The sequence below is a fragment of the Ursus maritimus genome, unplaced genomic scaffold (genome assembly GCF_017311325.1).
Source record: "Ursus maritimus isolate PB19 unplaced genomic scaffold, ASM1731132v1 scaffold_27, whole genome shotgun sequence".
Lineage (NCBI taxonomy): Eukaryota > Metazoa > Chordata > Mammalia > Carnivora > Ursidae > Ursus > Ursus maritimus.
The window spans coordinates 20,716,011-20,737,132 of record NW_024425230.1 but is presented as its reverse complement, the minus strand read 5'-3'; the positions used below and the strand labels follow the sequence as shown (position 1 = coordinate 20,737,132).

Genomic DNA, 21,122 nt, shown 5'->3' with positions numbered 1-21,122 from the left:
TCCTGTCCACCCGCCCGCTCCTGCCCCTCACCCCCTGGCTCTGTGCCCCCCAGATCACCTCGGTGAGGGGTTCGCAGACAGCAAGAGGCAATACGAGAGCAGGATTCAAGCTCTGGAGAAGGAGCTGGGCCGCCACATGTGGATGAACCAGGAACTGAAGCAGAAACTCGGTAGTTGGAGCGCGGCCGGCCCGAGCAGGGGTACTTCTCCCCGAACCAGCGAGCTGGCCCCCGTTTCCCCACCGTGCAGTCAGGCTTCGGCCGTTGGGGGAAGCCTGGAAACCAGGCTAACTTCAGCTCTTTCCGGGGCGGTTCACACGTTGCTCACTGTGCAGGGACACTGGGCGGCGGGGCCCTCCGGCCTGCGTCTAATGAGCGTCCCTTACTCCCAGTGGCAGGTGCGGAGAAGAGGACCCTGTGTCTGGAGAACAGACCGCCCCCGGGAAACGAAGAGGAGCTCCCCGCCGCGCCCGAGCTTCTCTGGCAGCAGCCCCTCCCCGACGGTGCCCCCCGCGCCCGGGACGAGGTGCGGGACTTGGTCCGGGCCCCGCTCCCGCTGACGTGGAAACGCTCAAGCCTGTGCGGTGAGGAGCAGAGCTCGGCCGAGGAGGCGCGGCCTCGGGAGGCCGCTGAGCCCCTGGTAGGGCGGGTGCTACCTGGGGGCGAGGCGGGTCTGCCCTGGAACTTCGGGCCCCCGGCCAAGCCCCGGAGGGACCTGCGCAGAGCCAGTCCGGGGATGATTGACGTCAGGAAAAACCCTGTGTAGGCTCGCGGGCCGAGCCCTCCTTGGAGGGACCCTCGGAGCCTGCTGCGAGGTCCGGCTGCCTGCCTTCGCTTCTGTGAAGGATGGTCTTTACTTCCCACCGCACAGTCGGGTCCTGATCTTTACCCAATTGGAGTCAGCAAATTCGGCTACAGCCCAAATGAATTGGACTCATCCTTTTTTAAATATGCAAACTCCTGGCCCTCATTTCCTTTGAGCTACGGTACCAGATTGCCACCTTTTGGCTTGAGAGTTTGCAAAAGGCACTTCTGGTCTTGAGCCTGTGTGTGCGTGCCGGTCGTTCTGGGGCGCAGCCAGTGCCGGACCCAGAACACTCAGTGGCAACAGGGTTGGGTTTTAAATGGTCTTATGTTCATGGTGGGAGGGGGAAGCTGGGCATATTTTTAGAACTTTGTAAAACCATTTTTATAATAAATGAGAATCTCTGAAGGGAGAAATAGGAGTTTTGACTTGGTTTTATCTACAAGACTCGAGAATCCGATCTGAGGACACGACAGGCCGGAAAGCTTTTCCGGGCCCCTAGCCCAGGCTCCCAGCAAGCCGCTCCGCCGGCCGCCTCCCTGCTGCGGCTCCCCGCGCACGGTGAGGACGGGGCTGGGGCCGGGCGGGGTTTCAGGGCTGACTTAGAGACGCGGAACCAGGAACTGCGGGAGCTCGGCCAAGGTGAGTCAACCTGAGGCCTCAAGGTTTCAGCAGAAAGGCACGGAATGCTGCGTAGCCAGAGAAGATTTTATTATGACGTGGGGAAGGTAAGAAATTTATTCTGCTGTCGGACGCAGCCTTCAGCTTTGTGAGGGACCCGTGAGGAGCCCTTTCTCCCACTTCACAAGTGAGGGGAGGGGTTGTTGGACTGACCTTGGTCTCTCAGAGGCGGGGGCTGGAATGGGAGCCTGCTCTTAGAATTCCGTCTGCCTCCCAGGCTGTTAGAGCACCCGCCTTACCCCCTCCCTAACCGGGGGCAGGGCTGGGAGGAATGCAGCCCAGGAGGGGGATTAAAACCCCTAAGGGACTCCCGTGGGAACCGGAGCTGACACAGAAGAGCGGCCCGGGCCCTAGTACCTGCAGGCCCACGGGGAGCGGGCTGGCTTCGTCTTGAGCTTCCTCCATTCCAGGGAGCCCTGCCTATTCCTGTTTCTATGCAGCGAGCCCAGGGGGACGCAGGCCAGATGAGTCAGGCCCTGGCTCAGATGCACGGACTTTCTGGGGTAAGAATTCCTCTAGGCTTGGAGCGTGGAATTCCCAACACAGCCAGAGAAAATGGCTCTCGGAGCGCTTTGTCCGCCCCCGAAGGCAGCGGCTCTGGCCAGGCTCAGTAGTGCGCGTAGGTTTAAGCCCCTCCAGCACTTCCGGCGCAACTAGCTCATCAGCTTCTTCCGCGTGTAAGTTCTGCTGACGGGGCGTCTCCTGGAGAACGCTCGGCTGAAAGGAGATTCTTCGGCCGTGGAGGGGAGCACCCCCATATCCTCATCTAGGAAAAGGCAGAGAGGGCACGCAGGACGTGAGGACGGAACAGAAGAAAATGGGCTTGAACTGGACAGAGGTCCACATGCGCGTGGACTTAACCCCAGCACTGCCTGCCCGTTCTCGTGTGCAGAAGCGCCCCCTGCGCCTTCTCCCAGGCTCGCCACCCCTCCGTCAGCACGGGGCTGGTGGCAGTTTGAGAAAGCAAAGTACTGCGGTCTGAGTTCCCTCAGCTGGACCGTACGTTCTGCTGTTCTACGTGATTTACATCCTGGTCTCGGGGGAAGGGCATCCGCGGAGGCCTCGGCCTCCTGCGTTCCCCTTCCGGTCTAGATGTTTCTAACCCAGTGCACTGAGCACCCTCAAGCCGGTCCTTTCCCAGGTGGAGTCGAGGAAAGGGAATCCTGGAGTCTGAAGGTAGATCACAACAGCCAGTCCTTAATCAGAGCACGTGTACAGAAGCGCAGGGGTGTCACCCCCACCAGGGGGGAGCAGCAGGCTGCCAGCGTGCCACCTGCCACCCATGCTGCCTGACACACGCTCCTCGGGTTCCAGTGACACACGGTATGTGGTAGGTCCCCATCTGTCACTGCTTCCAGAAGCTGTTTAACCACACAGTGGAGTGCTAGTGTGGAGTTTCTCTGGGAAGAGCACAGGACACCACAGGGACAAAGCTCTCTGTCCCATACTCGGGCACTCCTTCCGACTCCTCCACAATCCTGCTGCCTGGCAACCCTGAGCTCACTCTCGGGAGTCCCCCAAAGGACCCAAGTTTGGTCCGCATAAGCCTCCAAGACCTTTGCTGAACAAGTCACCTCTGGCATCGGGATCCTGCGAGGAAGGTGTCCTCCCTGGGAACAGCAGCGGGGACTGGGTGAGGGCCTGCAGGCCGCTGGCCGAGAGGCAGCTCCGCAGCGCACAGCCGGGCGGGGGCGTGGAACCTACGGCCAGGGTACAAGGTGAGCACGGTCCCGCGGCGCCCCCGACAAAGCAGCCTCCTGATGCCTCCTTGCCCCACACTGCCAGCCAGACTCACCTGGAACGAACACGTCGTCGTCCCCCATGGAGGGGAGGTGCCGCCCACCGGCACCTGGAGACGGCTCCTCGCTCCTGCCAAGCTCTGCGTCTCCTCGCTGCTCCTCACACACTCTCTTGGCTTGACACTCCGCTTCCTCCTCAGCAGGAAGGAGCCTCTTCCTGGAACCCAACCCAAACTGTCCCCAGGAGGAGGCTTCCTCAGCCTGAGACGCACTGTCCCTGGGAGGCGACTGGTCTGGCAGCTGGCACACCCCCTCAAGCTCAAAGTCCCCCAAGAGGGGAGTCCTGCTGCTGAGTTCAAGGCCACCTCGCTCCCTTCGCTCCGGCTCGAGCAGGGACCCACCTGCAGGAAGGTCAGTGCCGACGTCGCCCCTGCCGGCGGAGCTGCCGCCCACCGCCCTCTTCCTCCGCGGCCAGTCTTTAATGGTGTCGGGGGTGGTCTTCCCGCTGTGCTTGGGAGACGGGGTCCAGGGAACACCGTCTGTCTGAAACGGAGAGGGGGTGCTAGAGGGGCAGCGGGTGGGGGTACAGGACTGGCAGATGTAGGTCTGGCCCCCGCTCTTGCCGGGGGTGCTGTGCGAGGCGCGGAGGCAGGGGGGCGACACGTAGGCGGCTTCGGGTCTCCCCGAGGACTTGCTGGCCCCGGGCATGCCGAGGCCGGGGAGGGAGCTCTCCTCTCCCAGGGACCTTCCCTCCCTCCTCAGGGGCTCAGCTTCAGCCAGGCAGCTGGGGTCGATCTTCTTAATCCGAAGCTTGGGAAGGCCGGAAGCTTGCATCTCCAGCTCCACCTCGTAGGTCTGGGGGCTGCCAGAGCCTTTAGGAGGCCGCGTCGACGCCGGCGGGCGCCCCAGCTGCGTGGCGGCCTGGCGCTGCCTTCTGTCTGCGGTGCGGCGCAGGGCGTAGGACGGCGTGGGGGGAGAGCCGGGCTCGCGGGGAGGCGGGGAGGGAGGACTCCCGGGGTTGGACGGAGAAGGCTTCTCCTGGGCCACCGCCGTCCTCGACACCGCACCTTCCTCTGCGGGTGTGACGTGAGTGCGTGAGCCATCGCTGTCGTGGTGCTCTGCTTCGTCCAGGAGAGCGAGATAGTCTGTGCTGCTCCCAGGAAGCAGAGGAGAGGATATAGGCCAGTCACGCCCGCAGCCAGGCCCAGGGTAACTGTGTCTTCCAGGAGAAGGCTGAGGAGAGAGGATCACTTCCTTCCAGTCCTTTCTAGCGTCTGTGAGGGTGGCTGGGCTAGCAGCAGCAGAGGTGCTCGGCTGGCACTCAAGGGAGCTGCTTTCCAGGTTCGAGGTCTCTCTCTGCCTTTTTCCAATTTTAGCAGGGGTCCGAGGGGGCACCAGGTCAGACCGGGCCATCTCCGAGATTCGGGGGGGAGTGGAGGGAACAGGACGGGAGAGAGACGAGGCTTCAAGGGGTGCTTTCTGGGGCCCTTTCCAATCCAGTTCTTCAGCAGGAGGAGAGTCTATTGAAAATTTCTGAAATGGACTCTTGGAAAGCTCACCTAAGGGAGAGGCCAAAGGTTTTTCTGGAGAAAGATGGGGAGAAGTCAGAGTCGTGCTCCCCACTGTCTTGGGGACTGAGACCGCTTTATCCTTCCGTTTCCGCATGAGGTCCTCTGCCTGAGCCGCCCTGGGGACACAGGGACGGTGGTGCGTTTGACCTGGAGGGGTTTCTCCTCGCCCCCTGGAGGCTGCTGCTCTCGGAGGCGTTCTCAGCGCGGACCCCACAGGAGTCAGACCGTCACTCCCGGTCAGGGCTGCCGGGCAGGAGGTGCTTTCGGGACTGGAAGTCACTGAAGGTGGCCAAGTAGAATTCAGAAATCCAGGTGGCTGACCACCCGGCCTTTTGGGAGTTCTTGGAATCTTCTTTGCAAGAGGAGAGGTTCCTCCTTTTGCCAGGGAGTGTCCTTTCCGAGGAGTGACTTTGGGTTGAGATGGTGAATCCCAGCTCTGTGAGGCGTCTTTTAAGGAGCCCTTGAAAATGACCTGTTTGGCAGGAGTCACTTCTGTAGGGGGTTTCTGCTGCCTTTCAGGGGTGCGCAGTGGCGTTTGTGGCGTACGAGGGAACCTTCCTGGTGTAGCTTTAGAAGAGCTTGGAGATTTCCGGTTACTCTTCTTAGGAGTCTGGAAAGAGATGCTTCTTTCAGTACCTAAATATCATAACCCATCTTCTCTACCGAGCAGTTTTGGCCCCTCTAAGACAATGAGAAAGGCAGATGGGAGATTCCTGGGCAGCCGATGGAACGGCCAGAAGCTGGATTTCCAGTAGTGACACGTTTCCACTTCCAGCCATGACCCAGATTTCACTTGTCTACTTTTTCTAGCACCAAACGCTGAATCTAATCTTGGGTCTAAGACAAAAAAATTCTCATAATGTGCATACGGCAGCTAAACCAGGCTTTGCCTCTAACGATGTATCACTCCACCAGTCACAGCCACCGTTCTCTTCAAGGAGACAGCTCCTGCCCATCTCTGCCTAACGCGGCCCCCAGGTGTCGTGTCCTCTGCTGTTCACCTGCATCCAACCTGTGCTTGCGATGCCCCCACTATGTGCCGGGCCCTGTGTGTGCGGATGAGAGGGGAGGTGCAGTGTGGAATATACGGATACGTAAGGTACAGCAACACAGCCGACCGCTCAGGAAGGAGACTCCCCAGCCAAAAATCTCCCTCCCTTTCTGCAAAACGCAGTTACGCACTCCCAACAGTAAAGGAGATTGGACACCTACCGTTTCTACAACCTTATTTGATTATCTCAAGGGAATCCTGGTCTAGTGGGCATTTCACGTTCAATGGGGCACAGCCAGATGATAGCAGTGTCGCCAGTGCAGGGGACAACGTGGGAGCACAAGAGCGGGCAGCTGTCTAACCCAGCTCAGAGGAAAGGGGGACAGGAACAGTGAGTCAGGTCTTTAAGAATGGGTGTCAGCAGATAAAGGCCAAAGGTGGGGAAGTGGGGAAGAGGAAATTCTTGGGCCTTTGCTCTATGGTTTTCTGTGCCTAAAATGAACAGCAGCCGTGTGCAGGCCAGAGTGCAGCCTGATGTTGCCGGGAAAGGGGATTATGAAGGGGGGGGAAGGTTGAGGGGCAAGGCCGGCAGCCAGCCCACAGAGGCCCATGCCTGTCTGGGTAGGACTGAACCTGGTCTTGGAGATCGGTGGTCTTCAAACCCATCCCCAGAGCTCTGTGTCTTCCCCCAGCCTCTAAGCCGTATATCGGGTTTCCAAACAAAGATGATTATTTTTTAACACAAGGGTTCCGTTTTAGGAAAACCTAGAAAACCCTGCTTTAAGAAAGAGTCGTACAGCTTTAAGCAAAGTGATGCAGTGTGAAAGATCACTCTGGCCTCTGGGGGCAGGATGGACGTGAGAGGGGAAAAGGCAGTTGAAATGTTGCAGGCAGAATTGAAGGCAGGCAGGAACTGCAGGGGCTGGGGAGGAGGGAGTGGGTATCAAATGTGGTCTGTAAATGAAAGTGGCAGGACTGAGTGATTGGCTGTGTCCGGGAAGAGGGAGAGGTCCCGTGTGACTCGCAGCTTTCTAACGTGGGTGACTAGATCAGGTGGGCAATGTAAGGGAAACAGGACTGATCCCTACACATTTCAGAACGATATGTACATAGTGTATGATAAAAATAGTGGATGAAACCAACAGATTAGAGGAGATCATTTCTGTTTTCTCCCCACCCCAAAGGCCTCACCCAGACTGCTGCCTTACGTCCCCACGTACCCGATAATCATTCATCTGGATCAACCCAGTCACCACCGAATAGCTATTAGATCGCCTGCTTTCTCTTCCCTCATGTAACTCAGTGGGTTTTCTTGGCCATGACTCTGTTTTCCTCTCGAGACCACACTATTTTAAACATTATAGAAATGTCATACCTGATATGCTGTGGGTATCTCAGAGCCCAGTGGGTTTCTCAAAGGCCTTTGAATTCGTGCTGAACCCTTCTCTGAGGGACTGACCATCTCAGACAATGCCCCAAAAAGCAGCCTCTTGGGAGAACGAATACTTTGGTTTGAAGAACTTTCTCTTTGGCCTGCAAGTCAAAAAACAGTGATTCTTTCTCAGCTCCTGCCCTCCCAATACTAATAGAACAGCCAGTCCATACAAGATGACAATTTGACAATTTTTTAGAGCAAGTGGGAGTGGGGAGGGATCCTACCTAATTATGCCAGCAACTACAATTATTGCTGCCATCTTGAATTTTAATAAGCCAGCATATAACTTTAGCCCTTATATGTCAGGCAAGTAAAACTATTTGTAAATATAAAAACACGTATCTGAGGATCCAGACTGATGATGGATACAAGCACCAGGGACAAACCAGTATTACCTTCTACCTCGGACACCTGGGTGCAGAACATGAACACAAGCTGGAAATAACGGGTGATTCCTGTTGAGTGGATACACTGCCTCTCAGGACAGCGTGGATGACCGGTTGTAGGAATCCAGAGGGAGGACACTGTTACTGATGGTCATGCATTGTTCATTACCCTGAACCTCTAACGGACATACCTGTTCTGCTCCAGTGTCAAGAAACAAAATGTCAAATTTTGTACTTTTCCCAAAAACACGTCCCACCAAGTAGGCCCAGACTCCTGAAGGCAGGTGGGCAAGCATGTTACCTGACTTGTCTTGCTGGAATGAGTGAACTCTTTGCACACTTCGAGACTTCGGCTGAGACCCAGAATAGAAGGAACCAGAATTTGTCCTGCTGAGTGACAGTTGCTTGATTCGAGGACTTCGTCTCAAGCTTACTTCTGCAAAACCAGAATCCCAGTTAGTAACCATGAAGAAATGTAAGCTTTTTACATTTTCCCATGTATGAAACGGGTAAAACTTAATACCACACACAAGATGGAAATTGGACAAATTACTAACTTTGAAACTTCCGAAGTGTTGTAACAGAGCTACGAAGGGTATGATCTATGGCCCCAAACCAAATCCAGAAAAACCACTGACCCACTAGACTGTCACCCTCAGAAGTCTCAAACTGTCACCGTTTAACCACGATGTTGGGTGAAAAAAAGGTTTGTATAAAGTAACTTCTATAAAAGATTTTTAAAGATTGCAGTTTTCTTGTTTATGTTACACACATCTGTATAGAAATAAGTACCTGTAAGAGTATATTAAAACTAAAATGTTAACAGTATTTCAGAATTATGGGATTACCAAGCGACTATTAAAAATTTGGCTTTTATTTTCTGATTTTTCTACAATAAAATTACTTGAATCATTAAAAAAAGGTTTTTTGGGGGAAACTCCTGCATCACAAATTTTTTTTTTTTTTTAAGATTTTATTTCTAAGTAACCTCTACACCCAACATGGGGCTCACACTCACTACCCTGAGATCCAGAGCCTCGTACTCTATGGACGGAGCCAGCCAGGTGCCCCCAGGTGGACTTTTACAATAAGCCACAAACCTCTGTATTACACTGTGGTTAGCCTGTGCCCTGAATTCCACTACTACTGTGTAGAAAGTTTTCTGCAGAAATCCCCTTGGCAAATTCTGTGTAAGAGGCCATTTTCTAATAAATATCTACTGAATTATATTGTGGGCCCAGAGCTATCACATCTCTAAAATTTTAATCTTAGGATATGCTGAGCGACAACACAAGTACAGAAAGGTTTTCACAGAAACTAGTTACAATGCAACACAAAAGAGGGGCTCCTGGGTGGCTCAGTTGGTTAGGCATCTGACTCTTGATCTCAGCCTGGGTCTTGATCTCAGAGTCGTGAATTCAAACCCTGTGTGCAATGCAAAACAAATGTAGGTAATACCGTCTGCTCCTTTTTCTGGGGACTCTTCGACAATATCGATATCAGGACCAGGATCAGAGGACCTTAAAGAACAATAAGCATAAGGATTATTCAGTGTCACTCACTATTAACCCCTACTCCATGCACATTAGAGATCCAGCCTCTCACCTCACAGAGCAATAGAGAGCACAGGGTTTGATGACACCAGCGTTTGCACGCACGCTCACCCAATTTACTGTCCAAAGTAAAACGGTTAGAATGCTTTTTTTTGGAAAGCAGTTTTACAACATAAAATTTAGAAATATGTATGCCTTCTAATCCCCCAATTTCACTTCTTGCCGTTTGTCCTGAAGATTCTTACACAAGGGTGTAAAACCCGTACACAAGTAATGTCTAGGTGAAACCTTGACAAGTCTCCCTACTGCTCCCGTGAAGTGCAGCTAAAAACCCTGGATGTCGGGGCGCCTGCGTGGCTCAGTCGTTAAGCATCTGCCTTCGGCTCAGGGTGAGGTCCCGGCATTACGGGATCGAGTCCCACATCGGGCTCCTCCACTGGGAGCCTGCTTCTTCCTCTCCCGCTCCCCCTGCTTGTGTTCCCTCTCTCGCTGGCTGTCTCTGTCAGATAAATAAAATCTTAAAAAAAAAAAAAAAAAAAAACCAACCTGGATGTTATATGTAAAATGAACTACAGACTAAAAGGTGGCAAGAAGAGGCAGACTGGCTGGGGACCCCAAGATCCCAGGAGAGACAGGACAGTGAGCCCCCGGAGTTACCTTTTTGCTTCACAGATCCCAGACTGGGTGCTGGGAGAAGGGACAACCCGAATACATCAACAGGTACAAAAACTGCCCTAAGGAAAGCCCGTTCTCTCTAAAGAACCAGGAAAGGGGCTGCCTAGCATGACAAACTTTCAGACGCTAATTGCCATGGAAAACTGTGGCCCCACCGCACCCATAGGCCAAGTTCAGATCCTAGACTTCCAGCCTTGCCTAGCAGCCACGACGACTCCATCCAATGATGAATGATTTTTAAAAATGCTGAATATCCATTTGATGGAATGCTTCTCAGCACACGTACATACACACACACACACACGAACTATGGACACATGCAACGCCATGGATAAATCTCAAAATAATTATGCCAAGTGTAACAAGGGAGACAAAAAAGTACATTCTGTATGGTCCTCTAGCTTTCATAGAATTTACAGAATGCAGAACGCTCTTTGGTTATAAACGAGACCGTGGAGGTGTGAGTCACCAGAGGCTTCGGAGATGGACAGCAGCCCACAAGACCATTAGCAAGGGTGTGTGGGTGCACGAAGCAGCTAGACAAGGATGTTACTCACCTGCCCTTGATTTGTCTATGAAGAAGCCTTCTGGACACTTGCTTATGTACTGGAGTCTCAGCCACACTCCTAGTCAGCAGTCTGTGATAACCTAAAATGTAAACAGCATAAATTTCATTTAACCTTATCAAGAAGTGGCAGCAAGCCAAAGGGGGCAGTTTAAACTTATGTGTGGCTTGCTACTCATGCCAGAGTGGTTCTTGCTTGTTTTCACTTAATGGTTTTTGCACTAATGTCTAACCATAGGATTCAATTGAACATGATAACAACAGTTTATCAGCATTAGAGACTGAGTAATCAGCCAATGTAAAATACTGTAAAATTATTCTCTAATAAGCAGTCCTGGAAAAAAAAATACTTATTAGAACGAATACATTCACTCATCAGTGGTTTTTATGATTAAATGAAATAAAGTATGCAAAATGCTGATATGCCACGCAGCTTCAAGGTATTTAATAAGATCCAGCCAGCTGGCATGAATTTTTGCAGATTATGTAACTGAGCTACTCATGGAAGAACTAGTTTAAAGGGACTTAAAAGTGACTAGGAAGAGGGCGCCTGGGTGGCTCAGTTGGTTGACTGTCTGCCTTCGGCTCAGGTCATGATCCCAGGATCCTGGGATCGAGCCCCACATCAGGCTCCCTGCTCAGCGGGGAGCCTGCTTCTCTCCCTCCCTCTGCCTGCCGCTCCCCTCGCTTGAGCCCTCTCATCAAATAAATAAAATCTTAAAAAAAAAAAAAGGTGACAAGGAAGAGAAGGGATATCAGCAGGAATGTGGCATAAGGACCTCTGAAATAACTCTCCTCCATAAAAGGAATGAGAACACTGGGCAAAAATGGGCAAAATCAGCTTCTTTAGAACTCTGGAAATTAACCAGTTTATAACAATCCATGGAGTATTTATCCAAGAAAGACAGTGAATCCCAGTAACAGCGAGCTCCACAGAACTTCATCTTGCCTGTGTCCTGACCCCCTCTCCCCAGCCCTGTAGCCGTGAGAACCAACCACTGTGCAAACCAACAGCCCAGGGGCCTGTGAATGGGCCAAACAGGACCGAGGCGCCTCCAAAGCGCCCCTCCCAGCTGTCATTATCTGACCCGTCTGGCCGCTTCCTGCAAAACCCCATGCTCCAGGGTGGTCCCTGTTTGACCTCAGCACTCACCCAGTGCAAACAACCTCTTTCCCGGGAGCACGTACTGAAACCGGTCGGCAGCAACTGTAAACATCACAGCTGCCAGAGGGAGTGGACAGCTGGGGCAAACGCCACACTAACCGAAAGTTTAAAAGGGAACACTGGGGAAGGAGGCGTCTACGGGGGCCTCTGTAAACCTCCAACATATTCCTGGGAACCTAAAACTCCATGCAATGTAAGGGTGTGTGCCTGCCTCGGAGAAGCCTCTAAGGCCTAAGCTGTCACCGTGGCTAACCCGGAGTCTTCAGTACTCAGCCAGGCAGCTTACCTTTCTGAGGAAATGAGCCAATACACCTCGGCCCTCGGCAAAGGCTGAGAAGCTTAGTGGTTCCAGGCATTTAAGGAAATCTGTCCGATCACGAACAGAATCACCGAGCTAACTGAGCCGACATCAGTGACCACACATGACAGAACACAGGCTTTGAAGAATTAGTTCAGGAAAGTCACCAAGCAAAGAATGGCACGAATGATAATCAACCCTGGCTGGGAGGGTACAGGTCTGTCCGAACTGCCTTGTTATGTCGTCAATAAAACACGAGACATGCAAAGAAGCAAGAGAGTTTGGCCCAGGTGCAGAGAAAGAGAAAAAAAAACCAAACCAGTCATCAGAAGCAGTCCCCGAGGGATTCCAAACACTGGATTTGTTAGACCAAGACTCTAATTAGCTATTTGAAATATGTTCAAAGGCCTAAAAACACCACATCCAAAGAACCAAAGGGAAGTAGGAGACTGAGGACTTGCCCCAAAGAGAACATCAATAAAAAGACAGAAATCCTAAAAAAAGAACGAAACAAATTCTAAAGTTGAAAGATGAAAAATGTATGAGAACGGCTTTGGCAGAGGAGTCAACGAATTTGAAGATGGGCTCATTTAGATTACCCGGCCTGAGGGACAGAAAAAGGGTGATGAGAGACCGCCTCAGACACTGTCAAGCACAACATTCACATACGGGAACCCCAGGAGAGGAGAGAGAAGCCCGAAGAACATCTGAAGAAATGTGGGCTGAAAACTTCCCAACTTTGATGAAAGACATTACACATCCAAGCACCTCAATAACCCGAGAAGGATAAAGTCGGAGACCCACACTTCCACAAGCCATAACCAAACTGTCAGAAGTCAGAGAGAATCTCGAAAGGAGCCAGAGATCAGGGAATCGTCAAGTACAAAGGATCCTCTAGAAGTGTAACAGCTGATCTCTCATCAGGAAGGAAGGACAAAAGACACTGCGACGATGTATTCAAAGGGCTGAAAGAGAAAAGACTCGACCAAGTATTCTATATCCAGCAAAATTATTGCTCAAAATGAAGGAAATTAGCATGTTCCCAGATCAAAAACAAACTCCCCCCCAAAAACAAAACAGAATTTTCAAGTAGCAGACCTGCCCCACTAGAGGGAGCCCCTCAGGCTGAAAGGGCACTCAAGGGTGAGACGAATGCACAGGAAGAACTAAAGAGCACCAGTGAAGGAACTGCCTAAGTAAATATAACGTATGGCACAAAAGCACTTTTTGTCTGTAACTCTTTTTCTCCTAGGAGTTAAAAGACAAAGTGATAATTATAAATTGCTGTTGATGGGGGTGCTTGGGTGGCTCGGTCAGTTAGGTGTCCGACTCTTGATCCCAGCTTGGCTCTCAATCTCAGGGTCCTGAGTTTGAGCCCCGGGCTGGGGTTCCACACTAGGTCATGAAGCATACTTTAAAAAATAATTAAATAATAAAAAATAAATTGGTGTTGATGGGCATACAATGTACAAAGACGTAATGTGTATGAAAATACAGCACGAAGGACGGAGTAGGAAACAGAACTGAATTTATAGGAGCAAAGTCTTAGAGTACTATTGAAATTAAACTGGCATTAATCTGAATGAGGCTGTTATATTAATCAAAATCCCGGCGGAGCGGGTGATGTCACATAAAATAGTGCCATAATCAGCTCTCGGGGTTGGTCTCTCCACCAAAAACAAGCAGTAAGCTAGGGGGGAACATGATCAGAATCAAGTATTTTGGAACTATGGGACCCAACTGGACACTTGTAACAATAAGGGAAATGCTTTATATGAAAAGGAGATGCTGATTTTTGATAAGGGACACCATGCATGAACAGCTATGATCTCCTTTCCTCAGCCCCGCTGCAGCTGTGGGGAGAGGCCCAAATTCTGGGAGCAGCTGGCCGGTGGTAGAGCAGACAGACAGTGAGGACCCTGTCCTCCAAACCTGGGGCTGTGTGCTTTGGTCAATGTGGTGGACCCCTGAGGGGCTGGTGCACACACTTGCCTTGGTTTTGGACCTCTCGGGATGCACTGGCTTTCCCTTAGTGCACCCCTGGGAAGACTATTTTTTTTTTAAAGATTTTTTTTTATTTTGAGCGAGTAAGACAGAGAGCACACATGCAAACGGGGAGGGACAGAGGGAGAGACACTCAAGTGGACTTCACATGGAGCACAGAGCCCAACTCAGAGCCCGACTTGGGGCTCAATCTCACAACCCCAAGATCATGACCTGAGCTGAAATCAAGAGTCAGACGTTTAACCAACTGAGCCACCCAGGTGCTCCATCCCTGGGAAGATTTAAAGGGACAAGAATACCTTCTTGTTTTTCCCTTTTTGGAGTCAGATGTTTAAGGAAATCTTTGTCAGGTCACTAGTTAGCCACAGAAATAACAGAACAGAAACTCCAGTGACCACACACAACACAGAATACATGCTTTACAAAAAGTCTGGAAAACAGAGCAGATGTTTCAATACACACACACACAAAGTCACTGGTCAAGGACATCAAATCGTTTTTTTTTTTTAAAGATTTTATTTATTTATTTGTCAGAGAAAGAGACACAGAGAGCATGCACAAGCAGAGGGAATGGCAGGCAGAGGGAGAAGCAGACTCCCTGCTGAGCAAGGAGCCCAATGCAGGACTTGATCCCAGGGTCCTGGGATCATGACCTGAGCTGAAGGCAGTCTCTTAACGAACTGAGCCACCCAAGTGTCCCCAAATCAAGTTTTCTAAATATGCTCAATGAGTTCAAGAAAATCATGAAGAACTAAAGAAAATCAGGAAAACAATGTATGAACAAAATGAGGGTATCAATAAAGTGATAAAAATTATTAAAAGAGGGATGCCTGAGTGGCTAAGGTCATGATCCCAGGGTCCTGGGATCAAGTTCCACAATGGGCTCCTTGCTCAGCAGGAGCCTGCTTCTCCCACTGCCTGCTGCTCCCCCTGCTTATGCTCGCTTGCTCTCTGACAAAATCTTTTTAAAAAATTGTTAAAAGAAACCAAATTCTCAAACTATTCCAAAAAATAAAAGAGGCAGAAAACTTCCAAATTCATTCAACAAGGCCAGCATTACCCTGATACCAAAACCAAAGACACTATAGAAAACTATAGGCCAGTATTTCTGATGAACGTAGATGCAAAAATCCACAACAAAATATTAGCAAACTGAATCCAAAAATACATTAAAAAATCATTCACCACGGGGCGCCTGGGTGGCACAGCGGTTAGGCGTCTGCCTTCGGCTCAGGGCGTGATCCCGGCGTTATGGGATTGAGCCCCACAACAGGCTCTTCCACTATGAGCCTGTTTCTTCCTCTCCCACTCCCCCTGCTTGTGTTCCCTCTCTCGCTGGAGTCTCTATCGCTGTCGAATAAATAAATAAAATCTTAAAAAAAAAAAAAAATCATTCACCACAATCACGTAGGATTTATTCCAAAGATGGAAGGGTGATTCAATATTTGCAAATCAGCAGGATACTTCACACGAACAAGAGAAAATACAAACCATATGATCATCCCAATAGATACAGAAAAAGCATTTAACAAAATACGACATCCACTCACAATAAAAACTCACAACAAAATAGGCTTAGAGCGAACATACCCTCAACATAATAAGGCCATAGATGAAAAACCCCCACAGCTAACATCATACTCAATGGTGAAAAACAGAGCTTTTCCTCAAGATCAAGGACAAGAGTGTCTACTCTCAACCACTTTTATTCAACACAGTGCTACAAGTCCTAGCTGCAGCAATCAGACAAGAAATAAAAGGCATCCAAATTGATAAGGAATAAGTAAAACTGTCACTATTTGCAGATGACACAACACTATATATAGAAAACCCTAAAGATTCCATCAAAAAGCTACTAGACTGATAAGTGAATTCAGTAAAGTTGCAGGATATGAAATTAATATACAGATATCTGTTACATTTCTACACACTAGTAATGAAGTAGCAGAAAGAAAAAGAAAAAAGGGGCGCCTGGGTGACTCAGTTTGTTAAGCATCTTCCTTCAGCTCAGGTCATGATCCCAGGGTCCTGGGATCAAGCCCCACACTGAGCTCTCTGCTCAGAGGGAAGCCTCCTTTTCCCTCTCCCTCTGCTCATGGGCTCTTTCTCTCGCTCACTCTATCTCTCAAATAAATACAGAAAATCTTTTTTAAAAAGTTTTAAAAAATTAAAAAAAGAAAAAGAAGACAATCCCATTTATAATTGCACCAAAAAGAATAAAATACCTAGGAATCAACTTAACCAAGGAGGTGAAAGACCTGTATTATGAGTAGTATAAAACACTGATGAAAAAGATAGAAGATGGCACAAATAAATGGAAAGATATACCATGCTCATGTATTGGAAGATTTAATATTGTTAAAATGTCCATGCCACCCAAAGCAGTCTACAGATTCAATACAATCTCTATCAAAATACCAACAGCATTTTTCACAGAACTAGAATAATACTAAAATTTGTATGAAACCACAAAAGACCCCAATTAACCAGAGCAATCTTCTCAATCCCAGATTTCAAGATCTACTACAAAGCTGTAGTCATCAAAACAGTATGGTACTGGCACAAAAACCGACTCACAGATCAACAGAACAGAACAGAAAGCCCAGAAATAAGCCACACTTATATGGTCAATCTACAACAAAGGAGGTAAGCATATACAATGGCAAAAAGACAGTCTCTTCAATAAATGGTATTGGGAAAATTGGATAGCTACATGCAAAAGAACGAAACTGGACCACTTTCTTACACCATACCCAAAAATAAAATGGATTAAAGACCTAAGTTGAGACCTGAAACCATGAAAATCCTAGAAGAGAACACAGGCAGTAACTTCTTTGACATCAGCCTTAGCAACTTCTTTCTAAATATGTCTCCTCAGGCAAGGGAAACAAAAGCAAACATAAACTATTGGGACTACACCGAAATATAAAAAGCTTCTGCACAGCAGAGGAAACCAACAAAACGACAAGGCAACCCACTGAGTGGGAGAAGATATTTGCAAATGACATATCCAATCAGGGGTTACTGTCCAAAATACGAACTCAGGCAAGTCAACACCAAAAAATAATTCAATTTAAAAATGTGCAGAAGACCTAAAACAGACATTGCTCCAAAGACACCCAGATAGCCAACAGACACATGAAAAGATGTTTAACATCACTCATCATCAGGGAAATTCAAATCAAAACTACAATGACATATTGCATCGCACCTGTCAGAATGGCTAAAATCAACAACACAAACAAGTTGGCGAGGATGTGGAAAAAAGGGTATCCCCGTGCACTGGCTGGTGGGGCACAAGCTGATGCAACCACTGGGGAAAACAGTATGAAGGTTCCTTAAAAAAAATTAGAAATAGAATTACCATATGATTTAGTAATTCCACTACTGGGTATTTACCCAAAGAAAATGAAACCACTAATTCAAAGAAAAGATATAAGCACCCCTATGTTTATGGCAGCTTTGCAATAGCCAAGATCTGGAAGCAACCCAGGTGGCCGCTGACTGATGGATGGATAAAGATGTGGTACATATACAATGGAGAAGGACTCAGTCATAAAAAAGAACGAGATGTTGGTATCTGTGACAACATGAATGGTCCTAGAGGGTATTTTGCTAAGGGAAGTGAGTCAGAGAAAGACAAATACAGTATGGTTTCACTTACATGTGGAATCTAAAAAACAAAACAAAACAACCCCCGGACTCTTAAATACGTAGAACTGGGAGTTGCCTGAGGGGAAGTGGGTGAGGGATGGGTGAAACAGATAAAGGAATTAATTTTCAAATATAAATAGGTCAAACAGATGAACAGTAATGCACTCCACCCAGCAAGAGCAGAATGTACATTATTCTCACGCGTACACAGAACATTCTCCATTAACAGGACAAATGGTAGAGCATAAAATAAGTCTCAGTAAATAAGACTAAAATACAAGGTTTGTTCTCCAACCACAATGGAATGAAAGTAGAAATTAACAACAGCAGGAAATTCAGGAAACTCACAAATACACAGAGGCCAACACACTCTTAAATAACCAATGGGTCAAAGAAGAAATCACAAGGGAAATTAGAAAATATTTTGATATAATGAAAACACACCATACCCAGACTTACAGGATACAGTTAAAGCAGTGCTTAGAAGGGAATTTGTACCTGTAATGCCTGTATTAAAAAAGAAAGATCTCTAATCAATAACCTAAAATTAAAGCTCAAAAAGATCAAACTAACACCAAAGTAAGTAGAAGGAAGGAAATGATAAAGAGTGCATAGGAAATCAATGAAATCAAAAATTAAAAACAACAGGAAAAAAAAAAAAAATCAACGAAACCAAAAGTTGGTTCTTCGAAAAGATCATTAAATTGACAAACCTTAAACTAGACTGACCAAGAAGAGGGAAAACCCAAACTACTATGAAAGAGGGATCATAGATACTGACCTCACAGAAATTCAAAGGACTATTAGGGAATGCTATGAGCAACTGTTTAACAGCAAAGTCGATGACCAAGAAGAAACAGACAAATTCCTAGAAAGACACAAACACTGAAAACAGACTCAAAAAGAAACAGATAATCTAAAGAAACCTATAAGAAGTAAAGGATGGAATTAGTTATCAAAAAAACTCCCCACAAAGAAATACTCAGGACTGGCTTTAATGTTGAATTCTACCTAACATTTTAAAAAGAATTAACATCTTAAAATATATGGTCAGTTTACTTTTGACCAAGATGCCACGACAACTGAATGAGGAAAGAAGTCTTTTCAACAAATGGGACTGGGACAACAGGATAGCCACATACAAGAGAATGACATTGGGCTCCTATCTCACACAAAATAATGCACAAAAGTTAACTCAAAATGGACCAAAGACTGAAACGGAACAGCTTAAACTCTAAAATTGGATTAAGTAGTGGTTTTTTAGCTATGACACCAAAAGCATAAGCAATGACAAAAATTCATAAATTGCTTTAAAATGGACTTCATCAAAATTATGCACTTTTTGTGTAGTGTAGGGCACTATCAAAGTGAAAAGACAACCCACAGATTGGATATCTACAAATCATATATCTGATGAGGGACTAATATCTACAATATATAAAGAATTCTTGCAATTCAACAATTACAATTTTTAACTGACATTTCAATTAAAAAATGGGCAAAAATTTGCATAGACATTCTCTAACGTAGACATACAGATGGCCAGCAGGCACATGAAAAGACGCTCAACATTAGTCATCAGTGAAGTACAACTGAGAACCACAATGAGATCCCACTACACACACACCCAGGAGGACACTTAGAATCGAAAAGAGAGACAACAGGGGCCCCTGGGTGGCTCAGTCACTTAAGCAACTGACTCTTGATCTCAGCTCAGGTCTTGATCTCAGGGTCGTGAGTTCAAGCCTCGGCTGGCCTTCATGCTGGGTGTAGAGCCTATTTTAAGATTTTATTTATTTATTTTTAAAGATTTATTTATTTGAGAGAGAGAGAGAAAGAGAAGGGGGAAAGGGCAAAGAGAGAGGGTGAGAGAAACTCAAGCCGGCTCCATGCTGAGCGCAGAGCCTGACCCAGGGCTCGATCTCATGAGCCTGAGATCATGACCTGAGCCGAAACCAAGAGTCAGATGTGCAATCAACTGACCCACCCAGGCATCCCCAGCCTAGTTTAAAAAAAAAAAAAAGAGAGAGAGAGAGAGAGAGAGGGAGGGACAACAGAAGGTAGGTGTGGAGAAATGAACCCTCATACATTGCTAGTGGGAATGTAAAATGGTATAGCCACTTTGAAAAACAATTCAGTGTTCCTCAAACAGTTAAACAGAGTCATCACATGGCCCTGAAATTTCATTCCAAGGCATGTGCCTGAGAATGAAAAACATGTCTACCCAAAATCTTGTACATGAATGTTTACAGAAGCATTATTCGTAAAAGCCAAGAAGTGGAAACAGCTCAAACGTCCACAAACTGATGAAGGGGTAAATGAAAGACAGTTTAGCCATACAATGGTATATCATGGGCAATAAACAGAAGTGAGGTGCTGAGACGTGCTACCGCACATATATAAAGCTTGAAAACATTATGCTAAGTGATAAAAGCTGGTGTACAGTGTATGATTCCACTTATAAGAAATACCCACAAGAAGGCGCTTGGGGGGCTCAGTTGGTTAAGCACCCACCTTCAGCTCAGGTCATGATCCCAGGGTCCTAGGATAGAGCACAGCATTGGGCTACCTGCTCAGCAGGGAGTCTGCTTCTCCCTCTCCCCTCTGCTCATGCTCTCTCTCTCTCTCTCTCAAAATAAAAAAATCTTAAAAAAAAGACAAGATAAGACCCACAGGAGGCGAATCCACAGAAACAGCAAGTAGGTTGACTAGTAGTTGCCTCCAACTGGGAAAGTCAGGGGAATGGAGTGACTGCTAACGGAAATATGGTTTCTCTCCAGAGAGATAAAAACGATCCACGGGGGCGCCTGGGCGGCTCAGTCGTTAAGCATCTGCCTTCAGCTCAGGTCATGATTCTGGGGTCCTGGGACTGAGCCCCACGTAAGTCTCCCTGCTCAGCAGAGAGCCTGCTTCTCCCTCGCCCACTGCCCCTGCTTATGTTTCCTCTCTCGCTCTGTCAAATAAATAAATAAAATCTTAAAAAAAAAAAAAGCCAAAATTCACGATGATGGCAGCATAACTTTGTAAATATAACAGAGACAGGTGAATAATACTTTACTCAATTACTAAAAGAACAAAAAAGAAAACAACAACAAAAAAACAAAACCCCAAAAGACTTGAAAACAACTGGTCACTGTCCTTTCTTTTTCATTGGTTTTGTAAAATAGATGCTTGTCTGTGGGGGCGTGGAGGGAGAGAGACCCCAAGGGGAAAACTGATGGTAACCAAAGAGAGGAAAACAGAGGATCAATGAGCTTCTGCAACTAACAGAGTCTGGAGGCTGCTTTGGATCCAAGAGCCCCCTTCTCTTGGCTACCCTAAAAGATTGTACCTTTGGTCCTCTTGAAGTTGTCAGGTTTACACTCCAGACCTTCCACTGCGGACACGGAGTGGCTTCTAGGCAACCCCCGCTTTGCCGATCTCTTTGAAGGAGAAATCATTTCGTGGTTGAAGAGATTTCTTCGAACTTTGGTCACTTCTGAAAAGAAAGTGAAAAAAAAAAAAAAGCAACATTTACAAATATTCATATTTACTAACAGTATTTCCTTAAATATTATACTCACATGATGCATTCAAACTATTTACTCTTACAAATTCAGTT

General features: G+C 47.8%; 2 protein-coding genes and 1 long non-coding RNA gene across 3 annotated transcripts in view; 2 read left to right on the top strand and 1 right to left on the bottom strand.

Annotated features, from left to right (window-relative positions):
• KIF7 (kinesin family member 7) overlaps positions 1 to 1,208 on the top strand; it is a 33,820-nt gene extending 32,612 nt beyond the window's left edge. The window contains 2 exon segments of the mRNA XM_040642792.1: positions 54 to 200; positions 392 to 1,208. Of these exon segments, the coding sequence (XP_040498726.1) occupies positions 54 to 200; positions 392 to 765 (521 nt within the window). The 3' untranslated portion in view covers positions 766 to 1,208.
• Positions 1,209 to 1,450: 242 nt separating this feature from the next.
• Positions 1,451 to 21,122, top strand: part of LOC121105522 — a 29,723-nt gene continuing 10,051 nt past the window's right edge. The window contains exon 1 of the long non-coding RNA XR_005838066.1: positions 1,451 to 1,532. This is a non-coding gene — a long non-coding RNA (uncharacterized LOC121105522). The remainder of the gene's footprint in view (positions 1,533 to 21,122) is intronic.
• The window catches only part of TICRR (TOPBP1 interacting checkpoint and replication regulator), a 43,684-nt gene continuing 24,062 nt past the window's right edge, over positions 1,501 to 21,122 (bottom strand). The window contains exons 15-22 of the mRNA XM_040642791.1: positions 20,853 to 20,999; positions 10,393 to 10,483; positions 9,066 to 9,127; positions 7,909 to 8,043; positions 7,162 to 7,319; positions 3,281 to 5,405; positions 3,060 to 3,185; positions 1,501 to 2,251 (exon numbers count right to left, since the gene is read on the bottom strand). Coding sequence (XP_040498725.1) covers positions 2,139 to 2,251; positions 3,060 to 3,185; positions 3,281 to 5,405; positions 7,162 to 7,319; positions 7,909 to 8,043; positions 9,066 to 9,127; positions 10,393 to 10,483; positions 20,853 to 20,999 — 2,957 coding nt within the window. The 3' untranslated portion in view covers positions 1,501 to 2,138. The remainder of the gene's footprint in view (positions 2,252 to 3,059; positions 3,186 to 3,280; positions 5,406 to 7,161; positions 7,320 to 7,908; positions 8,044 to 9,065; positions 9,128 to 10,392; positions 10,484 to 20,852; positions 21,000 to 21,122) is intronic.